Source organism: Pristis pectinata, chromosome 16 (genome assembly GCF_009764475.1).
Source record: "Pristis pectinata isolate sPriPec2 chromosome 16, sPriPec2.1.pri, whole genome shotgun sequence".
Classification (NCBI taxonomy): Eukaryota; Metazoa; Chordata; class Chondrichthyes; order Rhinopristiformes; family Pristidae; genus Pristis; species Pristis pectinata.
The window spans coordinates 39,194,086-39,215,796 of NC_067420.1; the positions used below are offsets into that span (position 1 = coordinate 39,194,086).

General features: G+C 46.3%; 1 protein-coding gene across 1 annotated transcript; it reads right to left on the reverse strand.

The window, feature by feature from the left end:
* Window positions 1-8,544: 8,544 nt before the first annotated feature.
* Window positions 8,545-20,100, reverse strand: LOC127578809 (dynein light chain roadblock-type 2). The gene is made up of 4 exons (XM_052031277.1): window positions 20,013-20,100; window positions 17,400-17,475; window positions 10,586-10,753; window positions 8,545-9,382 (listed from the first exon to the last, which is right to left on the reverse strand). The coding sequence occupies exons 1-4, from the start codon at window positions 20,013-20,015 to the stop codon at window positions 9,339-9,341; spliced, it is 291 nt and encodes a 96-aa protein (XP_051887237.1). The 5' UTR covers window positions 20,016-20,100; the 3' UTR covers window positions 8,545-9,338.
* Between the last annotated feature and the right edge of the window lie 1,611 nt (window positions 20,101-21,711).

Consider the following 21,711-nt stretch of genomic DNA (forward strand, 5'->3'; position numbering starts at 1 on the left):
CCCCGGAGCAGAGATGGCTCCGAAATGTGAGGATGCTCGTTACATAAAATAGGGTAAAACTTGTTTCCCCTGCAGCCAAGCTTCAATGAGGAAGCAGGGCTCTGCCAAAGGAAGTGTGATGAGGAACCATTTTTTTTTACACAGCAACTGGCGAGGCACACACTGCCTGTAAAGCTGATTCAATGGTAGTGTCTATTGAGGATATCGACCTGAAGGGAAAGGGGAGTGTGGACCAAACGATAGTTCTTTAAAGGGCTGGCACCGGCAATACGGGCAGAAAGACCTTCATCTTTAGTCATCATTGCAGGACTCTTGAACAGTTAAAAGAACTAATAAACTCAAGTGTTATTCCCTATAGAACATGTGTAAACACACTGAGGGTGTGCTGTAGGCTTTTAAAATATTCTCCCACGGATCTTTTACCTGCCTGGTGCCTGGGGATTTAACACAATCTGCTTTTACCAGAGACGTTTGGGGAAAAAACGTTGGGGATTCTATTGACACACATTAAGGAGAAGCTGGCAACAAGGAGTGTCAGGAGACGTAGGCAGATGGATGTTTTAACACTTCAATGTGCCAGAACACAGGCTCCTTTTGGGGGAGTTCACACTCCTCATCTCTGCGTGAACTGTAGTCTTTACCGAGAACTCCACTTCCTCCAGAAATGCAGAGCACAGAAGAAGGCTATTCGGTCCATCGTGCCCGTGCCAGCTCCTTGAAGCAGTCCTCTGATTGCACCACAGCCTTCCCTGTAGAATGTTTTCAGCATTTAACTATTTACCAACTCCTTCCCTGAACTTGCTTCCGTCCGCATTTTGAGTGAGCATTCCAAACCGCTGAGCTAAAAAAGGTTCTTCTTGCTTCCCCCCTGCTCCCTTCATCTGTAACCTGTGAGCTGTACCTTCGCTTCCCAACCTTCCTGTCACTGGAACACCTTCATTCTGAATACCTCGACTGTCTCATCTGAAGGAGAACAGGGGCATTATTCTAAGGAATTTATTCTGCACCTTCCCCGAGTCAATTTATTTTAAACTATTTTTTATTATTATTTGACTGCTTGTTGAAGAAAAAGTCAGAAACCTTTGGAGCTGTTAATACTAAACTGCTGAAGTGGTCTCCAACCACATCAAAGAAGGTCCGAGAAGCATTCTGATGTCTTCCCTGGTTTGCTGGTTTGCAGTTGGTGCTGTGCTCTGTGCCTCTAGCTGTGACAGTGTCACCAGGGAACCAGAAGGGATGCGAGGGAGTGGGGCAGGGTAGGACCAACACACTTGGATACATAAAGAGCTCTGATCTCAGCTCCCAAAGCACTTAAGTATTCCTGCAGTCTCGAAGTAGAGCTATGTCCAGAATGAGGCAAGTTTTCAGTGCATAGCGGGATCCCACAAACAGTGCATCACGGAAACCAGCCTCCCCTCCTTGGAGTCTGTCTTTACCTCTCGCTGCCTTGGCGAAGCAGCCAGTATAATCAAAGACCCCACCCACCCGAGTCATTCTCTCTTCTCGCCTCTCCCATCAGGCAGAAGATACAGGAGCCTGAGGGCATGCACTACTAGGCTCAAGGACAGATTCTATCCCACAGTGATAAGACTATTAAGGTTATTGTTTTTACCAGTACTACCTCAATGCACTCTGTACTAACTCAATGTAACTGCACTGTGTAATGAATTGACCTGTATGATCGGTATGCAAGACAAGTTTTTCACTGTACCTTGGTACAAGTGACAATAATAAACCAATTCCAATAGACTGCAATCATCTACTTCATGGATATTAAGGGATAATTATTGACGAAGAAACCGAGGAAATACTTAACAGTGTGGGACTTTCCACATCTAACTGGGTTAGTTTAGTGTCTCATGTTAATGGCATCCTCAGTATCACAGGAGTCTTTCCTACCAAAGTCCCTGGAGTAAGATTTGAACCAACGAGATTTTGAATCTGAGAGAAGAATGCCATTGAATGAATCACTGCCACATAATAAGATAAGAAACAGGAGAAGAGGTCGCCCGTTGGATCCTTCGAACCTGCTCCACCATTCAAGGAGGTTGTGACCAATCTTCTACCATAGTTGAACTTTCCTGCACTTTCCCCACATCCCTTGATTCCCGTAATACCCAGAAATCTCCCCATCTCTGTTTTGAATTAACTCAATAACTGAACTCTTCTGCCCTCTTGGACAGTGAATTCCAGGGATTCACTACCCTCTGTGCAAAGAACTTTCTTCTCATCTCAGTCCTGAGTGGTCCAAGACCATGACCCCTGTTTTAGACTGCTTTGCCTGGGGAAACATCCTCGCTGCATCCACCCTGTCGAGCTCTGTCAGAACGTTGTAAGATTCTTTGAGATGAAACCTGACTGCGTTCAGCTGCAGTGGTCCACCATGCTGGCTTCCTTCATGAGGCCTAGCTTTTGAATACCTGTTGACAAACCTGCTGGTAAATAGAGGTCCCATTTTTTAAGTTTCCTCTCCCATGCCTTTTGAAACTAATGCTGAGTTGTGATCTACCAGTTAAGCAGGAAGTTGATTTTAAATCCTCATCCTTATTTTCAAATTCCCCGTTGGTTTGCCTCTGCCTTTCTCCTACTGTCTCCTAATGTCCTGTATTCTCCCGAGATCTCTGTGCTCCTTCCTTCCTGGCCTCTATATTAACCCTGATTTAACCTATCCATCCCTGGTAACTGGCCCTTTAGCTGCCGAGATCCTAGACTCTGGAAATCCCTCCTTATTCCATACACCTTTTCTAACCTTTTTTCAAACTCTCTTTCAAACCAACCAACTCAACCTCCTGGACCAAGTAAAAATGCTCTGGACCACTGCAATTCCGATCACAACAGGTCCTCTGCACTCATGGTGTTAGAACTGCAGCGAGCAGACTGTGTGAGTGGGGATCTCTTTTCAGCACGGTCTACCTGGTAACCTTTGATGAACTTGGAATAGAGCGTCTGATCTGGGATCCTGGTATCAGGCACACAGATGACGCAGCAAACAAGATACTGGAGGAAATCAGTGGGTCAGGCAGCATCTGTGGAGGGAAATGAACAGTCGACGTTTCAGGTCGAGACCCTTCATCTGGACTGAAAGATAGAGGGGAGATAGCCAGGATAAAGCGGTGGAAGGAAGGGGTGGAGCAAGAGCTGGCAGGTGATGGACGGATCCGGGTAAGGAGGGGTGATAGGCAGATGGGAGGGGGGAGTGACAAAGGGCTGAAGATGATGGGATCTGATGTTCTGAACATTGAATTCACCAATTTCTGGTGAACTGCTCCCCCCTGGTAGCTTGGGTTTTGAACCACCCCCTCCCTGCGCCATCACCAACTGTGTATTTCCAGCTCCGTCACCTTGCCAAGTCCACCTCAGATCATCGGATGCTGAATCCCTCTTCCAGCTCTCCGTTATATTGGAACTGCTTAGAAAGGCCGTTTGATTGTCAGCCAAGGATCATGCTATTGGATAGAACAAAATGTATGTTCACCTTCTGGTTGGCTGTGGGAAGGTGCACCCTGCAAGGATGGCCATTTCAGGCCGGAATCTGGGAGTGGACCGATCGGAGGTAGGAGGATAAACTGTCCAGGAATACTTCCAAGCAGAGCTAGCAGCCTCTTCAACAAAAGTTCTGGAGCCTCACGTAGTTGGGGAAACAATCTGCACTCGGAGATTAACGACATCTTGTCAGTGTGTCGGCAAGTGCTCTACTGCCTCAGTGCTGCTTCCTGAGTCAGGAGTGCTAAACACCACACCGTCAATTGAACGCAATGTACCTCAAGGCCTGGGTTGCAGAGGAAGGGGTCACTCGAGGGTAGCAGGAGTAATAATGAAAGATCAAGGGACTCCTGTCAGCAGTCTCCTGCACAAGCTGTGAATCAGTGGACATTTATCTGCTGTCAACATGTGGATGTCACTGACAGTGCCAGCATTGATTGTCCATCCTTAACTGCCCCTCACAAGATTAGATTTCTTTATTAGTCACACGTACATCGAAACACAGTGAAATACATCTTTTGTGTAGAGTGTTCTGGGGGCAGCCCGCAAGCGTCGCCACATTTCCGGCGCCAACATAGCACGCCCACAACTTCCTAACCCGTACGTCTTTGCAATGTGGGAGGAAACCGGAGCACCCGGAGGAAACCCACGCAGGCACGGGGAGGACGTACAAACTCCTTACAGACAGCGGCCGGAATTGAACCTGGGTCGCTGGCGCTGTGAAGCATTACGCTAACCACTACACTACCGTGCCTGCCCATTTGTTGTGGGCATCATGAGTTCTATCTGCCTGCACGTGGACTATATCCCTCTATTTCCTGCCTGTTCATGTGCCTGTCTAAATGCCTCTTAAACATTGCTATTGTATCCGTTTCCACCTCCTCCCCGGCAGTGTGTTCCAGGCACTTCCCACTCTTTGTACATCTCTTTTAAACTTTCCCACTCTCCCCTTAAAGCTAAGCCCTCTAGTATTTGCTATTTCCACGCTGGGTAAAAGGCTTTGACTAGCTTCCCTATCCAGGCCTCCAATAATATTATAAACTTCTATCAGGTCTCCTCTCAGCTTCCGACACTCTATGGAAAACTGTCCAAATTTGTCCAACCTTTCCTTATAGCTAATACCCTCGAATCCAGGCAACATCCTGCTGAACCTCTTCTGCACCCTCTCCAAAGCCTCCACATCCTTCCTGTGATGCAGTGACCAGAACTGCACACAGCGCTCCACATATAGCCTAACGAAAGTTTTATACAGCTGTAACATGACTTCCTGACTTTTATACTCAACACCCTGACTGATGGAAGGCACGTGTGCGGTATGCCTTCTTTACCACCCTGTCTGGTTGTGTTATCACACTCTCAGGGAGCTATGGACTTGCACCCCAAGATCCTTCTGTACATCAATGTTCTGAAGGATCCTGCCATTTACTGTATACTTTCCCCTTACATTTAACCTCCCAAAGTGCAACACCTCACACGTGTCCAGATTAAACTCCTTCTGCCATTTCCCTGCCCAGAATTCCAACTAATCTATAATCCGCTGAATCCTTTGACGACTCTAGGCTCTTGGCCATTATATATCCTTCAATTAATGTCCCATGGAGGGATATAATTATCACATTTGCTACTGCAATTTGACTGCTGTATTTTCTAGATTACAACACTGAATATACCTTACAAGAATTTTCTATGTCCTGAGATGGAGTTCAGTTTCTGAGATTATCATGTCACAACTGAAAGCAGAATACTCAGGGAGTGCGATAAAGATTTAGGAGGATGTCGCCAGGACTGGAGGGTTTAGGTTATAAGGAGTGGCTGGATAGGCTGGGACTTCTTTCCCCTGGAATATAGGAGGCTGAGGGGTGACCTTATAGAGGAATATAAAATCATGAGGGGCAGACATAGGGTCACAGTCTTTTCCCCAGGGTAGGGGCATCCAAAACTAGAGGGCAGAGATTTAAAGGGGACCTGAGGGGCAACTTTTTCACACAAGAGGGTGGTGGGTGTATGGAACGAGCTGCCAGAGGAAGTGGTGGAGGCAGGTACAATAACAACATTTAAAGACATTTGGACAGGTCCATGGTTAGGAAAGGTTTAGAGGGATATGGGCCAAAGGCAGGCAAATGGGACCATCTCAGATAGGGACCTTGTCAGCATGGACGAATTGGTCCGAAGGGCCTGTTTGCTCTATAACTCTAATGTTTGCCAAGGTGAAGCTGAGACCTTGAGTACTATTTTAATTGTCTGATCATGGAGGATACAAAAGTAGTGGAAAGGTTCAAGGACAGAGATACCCACTGAGTCCACTGAATGAAGAGCAAGTGTCTGACAAACAGTTAGAAGGGTTTCGAATCATTGACCTCCAGCAGTGGACAGATCTGACAGGCTGCCACACTGCTTTCACCTCGTTAGCAAGCCAGCCAGCCTTCCAATTACCTTGCAAGGTCTGTAGATGCAGCCTGTACCACAGTCTCCAGGGAACTGAATGGTCTTACTTGTGGCAACAATGCTACAGCAAGGGTCAAGCCGTGTCACTCAAGTGCTGATGAGGGGCTCAGTTAAACCAGTCTTCTTTCAATGGGTGATGAATGCCGTCTCTGTGCACTGCCTTGTACAGATGGGCATGGACCTGGAGATCATGAGCTCCATCTGCTGGAGGTGCAATAATTGCGGAACCGATCAATTATACAGGTCGAAGAGGAAAATGACTCAGATCTGTGATTGTTGAATTGGCGAATAAGATGGATTTTGCTTTTTAATTTTGCATTATGATCAGTACACTGGGATAAATTCTCAGTGAGTGTTAAGCAATCAGTCCACTGTTACTGAAAGACTTGCATTTATATGGCTATTTTCATGACAAAGCATTTCACAGCATATTGGTATTGGTTTCTTATTGTCACATGCACCGAGATACAGTGAAAAGCTTTTGTTCTGCGTGCTGTCCAGACGGATCATGCCACACATAATTACATTGTAATAAAAAGAGAACAGAACCATCGGGGACATCTTCAAGAGGTGTTGAGACGGAATCCATCACTAAGGACCCTCACCATCCGGGAGATGCCCTCTTCTCGTTACTACCATCGGGGAGGAGGTACAGGAGCCTGAAGACCCACACTCAACAATTTAGGAACAGCTTCTTCCCCTCCACCATCAGATTTCTGAACGGTCCATGAATCCATGAACATTACCTCATTATTCCCTTTTTATTGCACTATTTATTTATTTTTGTAATTTACAGATTTTTATGTCTTTGCACTGTACTGCTGCCGCAAGACAACACATTTCACATCATCTAAGTCAATGATAATAAATCTGATTCTGAATATAGTGTTACAGTTACAGAGAAAGTGAAGTGCAGGTAGACAAATAAGGTGTAAGGGCCACGACGAGGTAGATTGGGAGATCAAGAGTTCATCTTTTATCATATGAGAGGTCCATTCAAGAGTCTGATAACAGTGGAATAGAAGCTGTCCTTGAGCCTGGTGGTCCGTGCTCTCAGGCTTTTGTATCTTCTGCCCGATGGGAGATGGGAGAAGAGAGAATTTTTTGAAGTGTAGACTCTGCTGTCAGCTGACACTCAGCAAGCTTCACAAATAGCAAGTGAGATAAATTAATAATTCATCAGGTTTTTATTAAAACGATGGTGCAGGATAAATTTTATCCCTGGCTAACTCCAACTGTTCCTCAAAAGCATCTGTCTCCAAGGTAGGCAGGGCCTCTAATAAACATTGCAACCAAAAGTTAGCATCACTGATAGTGCAGCAGTCCCTCAGTACTGCAGTGGGAATGTCAGCCTTGCTTTTTGCAGTCAGGTTTCTGGAGGGAAGCCCTTTGACTCACAGAGCAATGGCTCCCAGTCCAGGTGTCAGAAAGTTCTTCCTCATTGAGCCACCTAATTCTTCTTGGATCCAACAATTCCATCTATGTATTAAGCTAGATTTAGCCACTGCAACTCCAAAGTGCAGACACTGGAGTCTGGAGCAACCCTCAACAAGCTGAAGGAACTCAGCGGGTCAGGCAGCATCTGTGGAGGGAAATGAACAGTTGCTGTTTCGGGTCGAGACCCTTCATCTGGACTGAAAGATAGAGGGGAGAGAGCCGGTATAGAGAGATGGAGGGAAGGGGTGGAGCAAGACCAGGTGAGGAGGGGTGATAGGCAGATGGGGGAAGGGGGTGTGGGAGTAGCGACACAAACCGGGAGGTGACGGGTGAAAGTGACAAAGGGGCCGAAGATGATGGAATCCGATAGGAGAGGAAGGCGGAGCGTGGAATCAAGGGCAGGAGGTCGGGAGGGGAATCAGTGGGAGGAGTGTGTAGGTGACTCCAAACTGTGTTGTGTTCAGGCGGATGTGTTGCGGACACAGCCCGGTCTTTTGGCACAAAGCCATAGGGTTGTCAACCGAGTCCAAGCTGATCTCTCCCACTTGATGTGTGAGGGGATTAGGCTGAATAATACTGAGCTCAGCTGCCTGGTGATCCTGTTCACTGAAACCACCCCCCCCTCCCCCCATGCGAGCATAGGGTCATACGATAATGGAAACAGTGGTCCACGTCAACCAAGATGGCCATCCAAACCAGTCCCATTTGCCCACGCTTGGCCCATATCCTTCCAAACCTTTCCAGTGTCTTGTACAGTCATAGCAAGGCTTTCCCACTCTTGTGTACTCCATACCCCTTGCAATACAGGCCAGCTTCCCACTGCCTTCCTAACTGCTTGCCATTCTTGCTTCCTAGTGATGTGATTCAACTCTCCCCGAACACCAATGTTTGATACCGAAAATCAACAATCTGCAGATTCTGGAAATCTGAAATAAAAACAACAGAGAGCGGTTCTGAAGCCGGTAGTTACCTTCGCCTCGTCTAGCCTGGAGCCCAGATGAGGGATCCTGATGTGTGGTGCCGGTGGAGAGTGGATGCAGTTGTACATGGTTCTATGAAGGAATGCCTCATCCAAACCTCCAACTCCCTTCCTACCAGACCTCCACTGGGACAATGAGTATTGTTTTAACACCTCCGCAGGCACAGAGACCCAAAGAATAAAAAACTGAGAACAAAATGTTCTGTGAAACCTTTATGGGAGCAAGGTCTTTATTTTTTTAAAAAAAGCACATTGATCTTTTACATGAGTCTCCCTCTTTCCCCTTCACCCTCCCATCCTGCAAATTGCAACCGGTCCAAACCGCCAATACACATTGAGCATCTTCTTTCAAATATTTCAGAAAGAATGAAGAGGCAAAAACTAAATCCCTGGGACCACAAGGGTTACTCATTTCGGTTACTAGCTCTTTCCAATCCAAAAATATCCCTGTTTGATTTACAAGATGAATTGCGCCTCTCCAACCTCCTTTCCAAATATGTTGGTCACAACCTTAACCAGATCCCACGCTAACATGAAAATAGCTCTCCATGATACAAAGTGCTATTACTTTATTGAGACTGTTACTTGTTAAATGCTGCAGTTTAAGCCAGCGTTTGCCTTCCATTTCCCTAAAGAGAATGTAGTATAAGTAATTATTGACAATACCCACCAATGGTATCTGTAGTCTAGCAAAGAGAATGAGACAGCCTTTACTGAAGACTTGATTGGTTAATGGATACCAAATGTAAATCAGTAAACACATGACCAATTACCGGCAGCAACTTGCTGGTCAATTAAACACCGGACCTATTCAGTCACTTGGGAAAGATACAGAGGCTCAGGAGAGGCATCAGGGAAGCACGGGAGATAGGCAGCAGGGAGTGGTGTTCTGGCTGGACTGGGTTTGTGGAGTATTTAACACTGCCAGGTAAATGTGCAATTTCTGCTGGCTTGACACTGTTCAGGAGATCTGCCCGAGGCAATGATGCGGAGATCATTCGCTGGGATTCTGGATGACAATCAATAAATATTCCTTATCTGAAAGGGAAAGAGGGTCATAAAAGCACAACACGTTAGTAAAATGCTGATATTCTCTGGTAATTTAGTGCACATTGGTTGGTCTTCCAGATGCCCGCTAAGTGAATGCTGTCAACTGGGACGTTGTAGTGTGCCACAGGGACACGCCGAAGCTCAGTGCAGCCACCGCAAAGGTTCTGTGGGCAAGGACCACAATCTAAGGTCGTGCCACCTCTGGTCACTGAGGGTCTATGCTCTGGGTAACAACGTCTCAAACACCTCACACATACATTAAGGAGGAGACACAAGTGGTGTTGACACATCGTAAGTGAATGTAGGAAATTGATGGTACAATTGTATTTACTATATATACTTTATTCATAATATATATTTAAAGATAAAGTAGATCTCTGTTGTTAGTCTGTGGAAGACAACCAGAGATCCCTCCCTTCCTTTGTGGCACTTACACTTTACAAACCCCTCTGAGTGAAGAAATATCTCCTGCACTGCTAGAGTCTGAGATGGAATGGCAGGGTAGATGTCGAGGGGTTGTCTCCTCTGGTTGGGTGCATGGTCTCAGGAGATGGGGTTCACCATTCAGGACCAAGGGCCAGGAGAAGTTTCTTCACGAAACGGCTACAAGACCTTGAAATACTCTTCCCCCAAAAGGGTATTGAAATTCAGTTGCTGAATCGATAGATTTTTAAGAGTTTCACAGCACAGAAACAGGCCCATCGGCCCAACTTGTCCATGCTGACCAAGGTGCCTACCTGAGCTAGTCCCATTTGCCTGCATTTGGCCCGTATCCCTCTAAACTTTTTTGATCCATTTAACCGTCCAAGTGTCTTTTAAACACTAGGGGGAATCAGGGAAATGGGGATCAGGTGTGAAAAGGCCCAAGGGGATAAATTTCCCATGTTCTTCTGCACAGGAGCACCACATTGTTCAATGCTTAATCCACGACATCATTTCACTCCCAGTGTTTCCTTCCCCTGACGGTCATGAATGGTAAGTTTCAAGGAGGGCAAGAAAGGAAGGAAGTTGTCACCATGAATGACAGCCCCCTCTCCAGATACCTGAACTTTCTCAGAGGTTGGCCAGTGACCAATGGCTGTCTGTGTGACCACCGGCACTCACTTGTTGGCCCCTGCAGGAGCAGACTGAGCTCTGGAGGAAGGATACTCAAAATAAGCCAGTGGACAGATTGAAGTAAAATGCATTTACCAGGTGCAACCATAATCTCATTTTTCTTGCTCCGGATCCTGAGGAAGGTGAGGTCATTCTGTGCATCGATATCCCGGATGGTGCTCCTGGCTTTTACAGACAGCTGATGGATAAGTCCCGCGTACTGAGCAGTGGTTGTGTTGTCCATGGTTGACCTGATGGGGATACCTAGATGTTGGGATACACACACAAGGTTAGAAGCCTTCTCACCAGTCAGGTGCCAGCTGCTGGGAAGAAAGGTTAATATAGAGAGGCTAACTCTGAAATGCTGACCGGTTGCATCATGTCGTGGTACAGCCAATCCAACGCACGGGAATACAAGAGGCTGCGGAGAGTAGTGGACACAGCCCGGTCCATCACGGGCACAGCCCTCCCCACCACTGACAGCATCTACAGGAGGCGCTGCCTCGAGAAGACAGCATCTATCATCCAGGATCCCCACCATCCGGGCCATGCCCTCTTCTCGCTGCTACCGTCGGGCAGGAGGTACAGAAGCCTGAAGTCCCACACCACCAGGTTCAGGAACAGCTACTTTCCTACAACCATCAGGTTCTTGAACTGACCTGCACAACCCTAACCCTACCTCAGCAACAGAACGCTACGCACCACCACTTGCACTGCCGCATTTTTTTTTGCACTAATGTCTTGTTTGACACAGTCTGTGCTTTTTTTCCCACTGTCTTGTATAATTTATGTTCTGTGTGTTGTCCGTACCTACGTGCCTGTGATGCTGCTGCAAGCAAGTTTTTCATTGAACCTGTAAGTCACTGTACTTGTGCACAGAACAATAAACTTGACTTGACATTTCATAGAGCTGTAGTGAGGTGCAGCATGGAAGCTGGTCCTTCAGCCCATCAAATCTGTGCTGACCCACACTAATCCTACATTAATCCCATTATTTTATTCTCCCTACATTCCCATCAACTATTCTACCACTGACCCACACACCAGGGGCAACATACGGTGGCCAATTAACCTACCAACCTGCATGTCTTTGGGATGTGGGAAGAAACCAGAGCACCCAAGCAAACCCACCCAGTCACAGGGAGAACGTGCACAGTCCATACAGTCGCCGAGGTGAGGACTGAACCCGGGTCTCTGGTACTTTGAGGCAGTGGCTCTTACCAGCTGTGCCATTGTGTTGCCCCCGACCAGTGGCTGAAAATTTAAACTTAACTCTGGGAACATACAGCTAGCAGACGAGGAAATGTTTTCGCAGACAAGTCAGAGTGGGCGACTGTCTCAGAGCTCCAATGACCCAGGTGGGTCTCTACCTCAAGGTGCTCACTGTGCGGCATTTGTATGTTCTCCCTGTGACCACGTGGATATCCCCCGGGTGCTCCAGTTTCCTCCCACATCCCAAAGATGAGCTGGAAGTTTAACTGGCCGCTGTAAGTTAACTCTGGTGTGTGGGCAGGTGGCCGCAGATCCAAGGGGGAGGTTGGTGGGCATGTGAAAGAGGATACATTGCAGGACTACAGGGAGATAAGATGAGGGGGGGATTGGAGTGAAGGGACAGGAGTTGGGACCTAGTGGGCTGAATGGCCTCATTCTTTGAAATTATTTATGTGAGACATGTGTAAATGGATGGAACATCATGTCTTTACAGAGCCAATGAGAATGAAACCAGAGAAGGTTCTATGCAGAAAAACATAGTCGTGGTTAATATTCAGCGTGATTCAAGGTGAAGTTTGAAGTAGACATGTAGCTTTTTGGTTGTTTTTGGTTGGTTTGGTTTTTGGTTGAACGGGCAGGCATGGTAGTGTAGCGGTTAGCGTAACGCTTTACAGCGCCAGCGACCTGGGTTCAATTCTGGCCGCTGTCTGTAAGGAGTTTGTATGTTCTCCCCGTGTTTGCGTGGGTTTCTTCTGGGTGCTCCGGTTTCCTCCCACATTCCAAAGGTGTACAGGTTAGGCACGCTATGTTGGCGCTGGAAGCGTGGCGACACTTGCGGGCTGCCCCCAGAACATTACACAAAAAGATGCATTTCACTGTGTATTTCGATGTACATGTGACTAATAAAGATATCTTAAGATCTTATCTTGAGGAATGGACAAACTGAGACAAATTCTATTATGGAATCATGGTGCTATAAATGCCATGGAAACAGGCCCTTCGGCCCAACTTGTCCATGCCGACCAAGTTGCCTGAGGCAAGTCCCATTAGGCACATATTCCTCTAAACCTTTCCTATCCATGTACCTGTCCAAATGTATGAAAAACTTGCCTCTCAGGTTCCCTTTAAATCTTTCCCCTCTCATCTTAAACCTATGTCCTCTAGTGTTGGACTCCTCTACCTTGGGGAAGAGACTGTGGCTATTCACCTTATCTATGCTCCCTCATGATTTTGTAAACTTATGCTCTCATGGGGAAAGTCGAGGCCTGATACACTCAGACATCTTGATTCCAATAAACATTGCTGGCACCCATGTTCTCCTCTCAGCCTCGAAATATGCTACTAAATGCTTGCAGACACATTAAGGTTGAGTCATTAACACTCGTGCAAGGTCCAATCTTACATTGGAAAGAAGAGCAGGGATTTCTAATTGCTCCAATGTGCATTGAAGAGGGAGCACGTGAGGGAGGGAGGGGGGAAGGGATGGGAGGGTGGCCTAATGAAAGAGGAAGAGGGGTCGAAGTGGACCGGTGGGGTTTATACTTGACCCAATTGCTTGATGCTAGGATCACTGAACGTCTTGCAACGCTAGGTATTAACACTTGGAACTTACTTTCCAAATCAGCTGTACCTTTGACAGAAATTCAATTGACACGGTGCAATTGTGTGTTTAGGCAATCCCTGGTAGAAGCCAATGGTGTACTGGAGTCTCATGAAGACCAGGTCCTGTGGGATTGACACATTCTCTTCCCTTCCCCTTTCCTGAAGGGGGTTGGTTGGGTTCTGAGGCCAGTTTCCCGCTGCCAACCCACAAGTGAACACATTTGTTGAATCCAACATGCAATGGTGCCATTTTATGAACATAAGAAATAGAAGCAGGAGAAGGCCATTTGGCTCCTCAAGACTGTTCCTTCAGTCATGCCAATGACCTCCGGGCTGTTGATCCAGAACTGGTAACACTATCGACGACCCATCTGTCGATTAAGTCATGTTAAAAACATCCGGATGTTAATTCTGGATTCGCAAAGGTGACATCCATCATCAGGTATGCCACCACCCAGGCCATGCCCTCTTCTCGAATGCTGCCACCAGGCAGGAGGTACAGGAGCCTGAAGACCCACACCTAGTTGTGATCCACAGGGATCTGTACTGTTTACAATATACGTACATAAATGACTTGGATTGAAACGTGGATGGGTGGGTTAGTAAGTTCACAGACGATACAACGATTGATGGGGCTGTGGATAGTGTAGAAGACTGCCAAAGGTTACAGCAGGATATAGATCAGTTCCAGATATGGGCAGAGAAATGGCAGATGGAGTTTAATGTGGCCAAGTGTGAGGTTTTTCCACTTTGGGAGATCAAATGTAAAAGGGACAGTACGCATTAAATGGCAGGACCTTTAACAGCATTGATGTACAGAGGGATCTTGGGGTCCAAGTCCATAGCTCCCTGAAAGTAGCTGCACAAGTTGATAGGGTGATAAAAAATGCATATGGCATACTTGCCTTTATTAGTCGAGGCATTGAGTTTAAGAGTCAGAAAGTTATGTTGCAGCTTTGTAAAACTCTAGTTAGGCTGCATCTGGAGTATTGCATTCAGTTCTGGTTGCCCCATTATAGGAAGGATGTGGAGGCTTTGGAGAGGGTGCAGAAGAGGTTCACCAGGATGCCGCCTGGATTAGAGGGCATGTGCTATAAGGAGAGGTTGGACAAACTTGGTTTGTTTTCTCTGGAGCAGCAGAGGCTGAGGGGAGACCTGATAGAGGTTTATAAGATCATGAGATTAGACAGCCGGTATCTTTTTCCCAAGGTCGAAATGTCTAATACTAGATGGCATGTATTTAAGGTGAGAGGGGGAAAGCTCAAAGGAGATGTGCGGGGCAGGTTTTTTTTTACACAAAGAGTGGTGGTTGCCTGGAATGCACTGCCAGGGGTGGTAGTGGAGGGAGATACGATAGAGGCATTTCAGAGGTTCTTAGATAGGCACATGAATGTGCAGAGAATGGAGGAATGTGGACATGGTGTTGGCAGAAGGTACTTGTTTAGTTAGGTGTTTAATTACTAGTTTTGTTAGTTCAGCATTGTGGGCTGAAGGGCCTGTTCCTGTGCTGTATTGTTCTATGTTCTGTGTTCTACTTCAAGGTTCAACAACAGCTTCTTCCCCACTGCCGTCAGGTTCTTGAACTGACCTGAAAAACCCTAACACTACCTCAGACTACATTTCTTTTACCCTCTCAATATCGCACTGGTGTCATTGTGTTCATTTTGTTTTTTATTTTTGTGCACATGCAAGTTATGTATAAATGTTAAGTTTATGTTAACTCATGTTGGTCGTGTATATAATGTACTGAGCTGTTGCTGCAGAAAGCTAATTTTCATGGCAGTTTATACCCTGTGTATGTCTGCTTATGACAACAATGAACTTGAACTTGCACATATAAATTCCTAGCCACTGAATCCAACACTGCACCGTTCACCTTTGACTCCCACTGCCTTTCCCTTCTCCCTGGGGACTCTTACATCAGAAGTCCACTCAGATAGAAAACTGAAACACAACCCAACCCAACCACAGCCAATCTAAACCTGACCTGAACTTGACACTTGTTAGATTTTTGTCAATTGTCCCAAGCCTGACCCATGATCGGGTCCGGTTAGGTTTGGGTAAGGTAGCCAGGCTTTACCTGACATTAAGGTTTAATTGGAGACTGTGTATGTCCCACCCAGCAATTAACATACCTTTCTCACCTTCACAATGAGAGAACCGAGGATAGGAATTTCTCCCAGCCACTTTAACTTGATGACAGTAAACTGTGCGTTAGCAGCAAGATGATACCTTAAAATAGCTGCTCCTTTACAAGGTGTCTGAACAATAGCTGTCGCACTTTTGACGGAAACACAATTTACACAGTGCAACTGCGTCCTTGAACAAATCCTGATGGAGCCATATTTGGCTGGAGTCACATGAAGGCCAGGGGTAGGGGAGGAGAGCAAGAGAGAGATTAACAAAAAAAAACAACACCTTTTATACCTGAGATAAGAGGTACTCCTTAGCTAACAATGGTCCAATCAAGAAACCTATTAGATACCTGTGGCCAAGCCAACCAATGAGGAAACATGCATTCACCTGATGGACGAACCAATAAGCTAGGAAGTGGCCATTCCTTGTGCAGCCACTTGAGGTGTATTAAACACTATACATGTTAAGAAACTACTTAAAACAGTCGAATCCAACAGATCTCAAACAACAAGACAAAGTGAAGAAAGGAGACAGAGAACCATGATGTCAAGACAACCTTTTCCTCAAGTGTCAGCAAAACAAAAAAAAAAGTCATTGACTTCAGGAAGCGGTGCAGAGCACACACCCTTGTATTTATCATTGGCCCTGAGGTGGAGATGGTTGAGAGTTTCAAGTTCCTAGGTATGAATATCACCAGGGTTAGCGTAACACCTTACAGCGCCAGCAACCAGGGTTCAATTCCAGCTGCTGACTGTAAGGAGTTTGTACGTTCTCCCCGTGACTGCGTGGGTTTCCTCCGGGTGCTCCAGTTTCCTCCCACATTCCAAAGACGTACGGGTTTAGGAAGTTGTGGGCGTGCTATGTTGGCACCGGAAGCGTGGCGACACTTGCGGGCTGCCCCCCAGAAGACTCTGCGCAAAAGATGCATTTCACTGTGTGTTTTGATGTGCACGTGACTAATAAAGAGATCTCATCTTATCACGTGGATCTGACACATTCACCTTCCTTTCCCCCGTGAAGGGGACTGGCTGGGTTTTGAGGCCAGTTTCTGGTTGTCACCCACAAATAACCACATTTGTTTAATTCCTTCATGGAGAATTTATACTTCATTTATGTTTTTTCTTGTGAGCGTTCTGTCTCTGATGCTATGTGCCTGTGATGCTGCTGCAAGTAAGCTTTTTGTTACACCTGTGTATACATGGATTTGTGCATATGACAATAAACTCAGCTTTGACTTTCAACATGCAGTGGTGCCATTTTAAGAACAGAATTAACAGAAGCAGGTCATTTAGCCCTACAAGCTCAACAACCTGGATTTGTCAAAGATGTCTGATAAATGCAAGGTTGAGAATGAAAGTTGAGTTAATTTTTTTTTCCAAAGAATTTAGGGAAACAATTCTTCACTCCACCCCATTGTTAGAAATTTAAAAATTCAACAGCATGATCTTTCAATTTCAAGGAGTATAGCCCTAAACTTCAGTAAGATCAGAGCATTTGTACCTAGTCCTAATTATGTGATAAGACTACTGAACAGTTAGTTCCCTTATACAATGAGATGGTCTCTTGACCTCACAATCTACCTTGTTTGACCTTGCACCTTATGTCTACCTGCAATGCACTTCCCTGTAGCTGTGACACTTTACTCTGTATTCTGTTATCGTCTTTACCCTGTACTACCTCAATGCACTGTGTAATGAATTGATCTGTACGAACGGTATGCAAGACACGTTTTTCATTGGCCCTGGTACAAATGACAATAATAAACCAATAGCAATACCAGTCCCAATTACATCATTTCATCATGGTTTTGACAGATTTCTTTAAAATACGATTTTCATTGCGCAGGGGAACATCAGCATAACCTGATGTAAAAAGTTTTATTAAAAGGAACCACAGTAATGATGAACCAGGAAAGATCTGACTCAAAGTAAACTGCAGAAAAAAAAACTGTTCTGAATACCTTCTGCATTGACAATAATAATTCCTAGAACACCTTTCTGGTTCTGAATTCTCTTCAGGGTTTCTTCAACTTCAGCCTGAAAAGAGAGATAACATAGATAAATTCTGAAGGGCCCAGGCATGATTTTCAGATTCCTCCCCAGTGGCCCAGTAGATAAGGGACTAGATGTGTTACACCCGATCCTCAAATCAACAAGGGAAGCGAGAGTGGAGGGAAGGAGGGCAGAGCGTTATCAAGGGGGTTTCAAATCGAATTAGAATTTGAACTTGATTTTTTGGAGGGTCAAGGGGAGCAACAGGAAGGGATTCTACAACCACTGGATTCTTGAACTGACCTGCACAACCCTTACCCTACCTCAGCAATGGGACACTACAGACCACCTCCTGCACTGCCATGGAATTGTCTCCGTGTCGTTTTTTTTTGCACTAAGGTCTTGTTTTTGCAGTCTTTTCTTTTTACCCCTCTCTCCTCAGCCTCATATAATTTATATTCTGTGTGTGATGTCTGTACCTACCTGCCTGTGATGCCGCTGCAAGCTTTTCATTGTGTCTGCACCTCACCGTACTTGTGCACACGACAATAAACTCGACTCGACTTGGATGATGAGCGAGTGGCACCAAGGGAAATGAGTTGAGGTGAGCAGGGGCGAATGGGATGCTGGAATGGTTGACCCACTGATGGAAGCGTTGGCTGGGGCACAGGGCGCACTGGACGGGACAAAGTAGGTGGAGTAGTGGAGATGGAAGTGGGCAATCTTTGTGATGGCGAAGAGGAGTCTTGGGTGGGGGACCCATGGCTGTGCGAGCAGTCTGCTCCTTCTCAAGGAAATGGCTGGACAGGGGGGAAATGGGGAGAGGAGGAGGGGGCCCTTTGTTGCAGACTTTCCGACAGGAAACCCTCCCCAGGGGCTGGGGAACTGGTGCTGTAAATCCTCACAAAGAATTGGTATCCACACCTTCTGTAACCTACAGCACCCCCCACACTCACTCATCCCAACAGCACTGCAGAAGGGTCAAAGACCACACAATTTCTACCTCATCAACACCTTTGCAACAGTAATTAATCAAGGGCAGTACACATTGGTCTTATAGAGATGCACAAAAACTACATATGAATTAAATAAAATAATCCTGGGCTTTTTCAACAGAGGCATAGGATATATAAAGAGGCAAGTTATGCTGAATCTTTATAAAGGACTGATCTGGCCTCAGCAGGAGCGTTGTGTTCAATTCCAGACAGCACCTTATCAGAATAGAACATAGAACACTACAGCACAGTACAGGCCCTTCGGCCCACAATGTTGTGTCGACATTTTATCCTGCTCCAAGATCTATCTAACCCTTCCCTCCCACATAGCCCCCTATTTTTCTATCATTCATGTGTCTATCTAAGAGTCTCTTAAATGTCCCTAATATATCTGCCCCCACAATCTCTGCAGGCAGTATGTTCCATGCACCCACCACTATGTAAAAAACATACCCCTGACATCCCCCTTATACCTTCTTCCAAAGAGAAAAGGCCTAGCTCGTTTCTGGGATGAGAGACCACAAGGATAAACTAGAGAGGCTGGGACTGTTTTCTTTCGATAAGGGATTTGACAGAAGGCTATCAAATGGACAGAGTGGATGGGGGAAGCAGTTCCCTTTGGCAGAGGGGTTGAGGAACAGAGATCACAGGTATATGAAGATAGGTTGAGTGAGCTAGGGCTTTTCACTTTGGAAAGGAGGAGGATGAGAGGTGACTTGATAGAGGTGTACATGATAATAAGAGGCATAGATTGAGTGGACAGTCAAGAGACTTTTTCCCAGGGTGACAATGGCTAACATGAGGGGGCATAATTTTAAGGTGATTGGAGGAAGATATAAGGGGGATGTCAGGGGTAAGTTTTTTTTACACAGATAGTGGTGGGTGCGTGGAATGCACTGCCGGCAGAGGTTGTGGGGGCAAATACATTAGGGACATTTATGTGACTCTTAGATAGACACATGAATGACAGAGAAATGGGGGGCTATGTGGGAGGGAAGGGTTAGATAGATTTTAGATCAGGATAAAATGTCGGCACAACATTGTGGGCCGAAGGTCCTGTACTGTGCTGTAGTGTCCTCTAAAATACACTCACACTGTCAATTATCAGCAGAGTAGGTTGCTCGTAATATAAACCCCAGCCCATCACAAACATTCCTCTGCATTGTACTTGTGAAGCAATAGCCCGTTGTAGCCGTGTTCTGCAACACTGTTGACGCTGTGAAGGTTTTTAATTTCCTGATATCCAAGAGATGCAAAGAGCTTCAACCTCAGAGGAGCTTTTAACCTGAACAAAGTCAGTCAAAAATATGCATCACCGTCATGTGGATCCCAATATTAAGGACATGCACGTCTCTGTCCAGTTCTCACGCATCATTTGACTGGTCTTTTGTGCTAATTAAGGAGACACCAACGCCCAAGCCATGGCCATGTTGCAAGGGAAGGATATAAACAGGTTCGACTAATGATGCAATGCAGGTAGTTGCAATATATTGCAGCAAGCTGCCCCCCGCCTTGGCTCGGTGCTTGCTGCCCCCCTCCACCCCCGGGCTGCCCCCTCCACGGCTGCACTTGACGTTCAGAACTCACCATCTCCCCGGTCGCCTCTCACCGGAGCCGGCTGCCGTCCACCGCGCCTGCGCACCGGCCCTCGGCTGGCAATGACATCACCTTCCCCGGGACTCCCGGGCTGATTGACAGCCCGGCTGCGCCAGTCAGCGCCGAGGAGGGCGCCACGACGTCAGCGCGCAGCTCCATTCTTTTCATGAATGGGCAGCTGCTGCTGTGATTGACGTCCAGGGCTGCACCGCTCCGTTCGCATGGAGTAGCCGTCATTGGTTTATCCAGGAGGATCTCCAGGAGGAACGGAATCACTGCAATTCTCCAGGAGGAACGGAATAACTGCAATTGAGTGCAAAAGTGCATGAGGAAAAATGATCAACTTTCTACCCCACCCTAGCACAGACACTGCCTTTGATCTCTCCGCCCCTCCCTCTTCTCTGCAATTTAAAGTTTGTATTCTAACATTACCAAGTCTTGATGAAGTGCCTTTGGCTCAGTGGATTCACTCCCAACCTCCGGTATTGTCTGTGTGGAGTTTGCACGCTTCTCCCCACATCCTAAAGATATGCAGGGTAGTAAATTAATTGGCCACTGTAAATTAGCCCTAGTTTGTAAGTGAGTGGTAGAATCTGAGCTGTTGGTGGGCATGTGGGGAGAGTAGAATGGAATTAGTGTAAAAGGGCACTTGGTGGTCGGTACAGATGTGATGGGCCAGGGGGGCCTGTTTCTGTGCTGTGCAACTCTTTGTAACTTGGCGTTCTCTCTCTGGAGACACAAGAGACAACAGATGTTGGAATCTCGAGCAACACACAAAAAGCTGGAGGAACGCAACAGGTCAGACATCTATGGAGGGAAATGGACAGTCGACATTTCGGGTTGAGGCCCAGTCCTGATGAAGGGTCTCGACCTGAAATATCGACTCTCCATTTCCCTCCATAGATGCTGCCTGACCTGCTGAGTTCCTCCAGCTTTTTGTGTGTTTTTCTCTCCATGGGTGCTGTCTGGTCTGCTGAGTGCTTCCAGCATTTTGTTTTTAATTAAAATGTTTGACCACAGTACCGTGTCAAATTCTGCCCTCCCAAAATCTAGCACCCAGAATCGATTCACAGAAAATTTACATGTCAAAGGAAGCCATCGTATTCTTGCCAGCCATAAAAACAGCAACCCAATCTAATCCCACCTTGCAGCATTAGGTCCATAGCCTTGAACATCACAGCTTGAAGTAAACAGCCAAATGCTGTTTAAATGCAAGGATGGTTTCTGCCTCGACAGCTCTATCAGGCAGAAAGGTCCAGACCTCTTCCACTCCTGAAAGAAAAATGTTTCCTTATTTTAAGAGGCAAAAGATTCTGCAGATGCTGGAATCTGGAGCAACACAAAAAGTGCTGGAGGAACTCAGCAGGTCAGGCAGCATCTATGGAGGGAAATAAAGAGTCAACATTTTGGGCCTTTTATTCTGGCTTCTGCCCTTTTTCTTTCCAGTCCTGATGAAAGATCTTGGCCCAAAATGTCGACTGTCCATTTCCCTCCATAGATGTTGCCTGACCTGCTGAGTTCCTCCAGCACATTTTGTGTGTTGCTCCTCATTTTAGAGGCCAACTGAGAAGCAACCACAATGGGGTTTTGGAATCAGAGGCCAGGATAAGAAAGGTAGGTTTCCATTCTTGAAGCACATTAGGTGTAGACAAGTGTTTTTACAACAATATTGCAGTTTCATGCCACCTTT

Coding starts and splice junctions, on each gene's coding strand:
- LOC127578809 (XM_052031277.1), bottom strand. Junction 10,754..17,399: donor TATTATTGTCAATGCAGAAG/GTATTCAGAACA, acceptor CCCAACATCTAG/GTATCCCCATCAGGTCAACC. Junction 9,383..10,585: donor TGAGATTATGGTTGCACCTG/GTAAATGCATTT, acceptor TTTCCCTTTCAG/ATAAGGAATATTTATTGATT.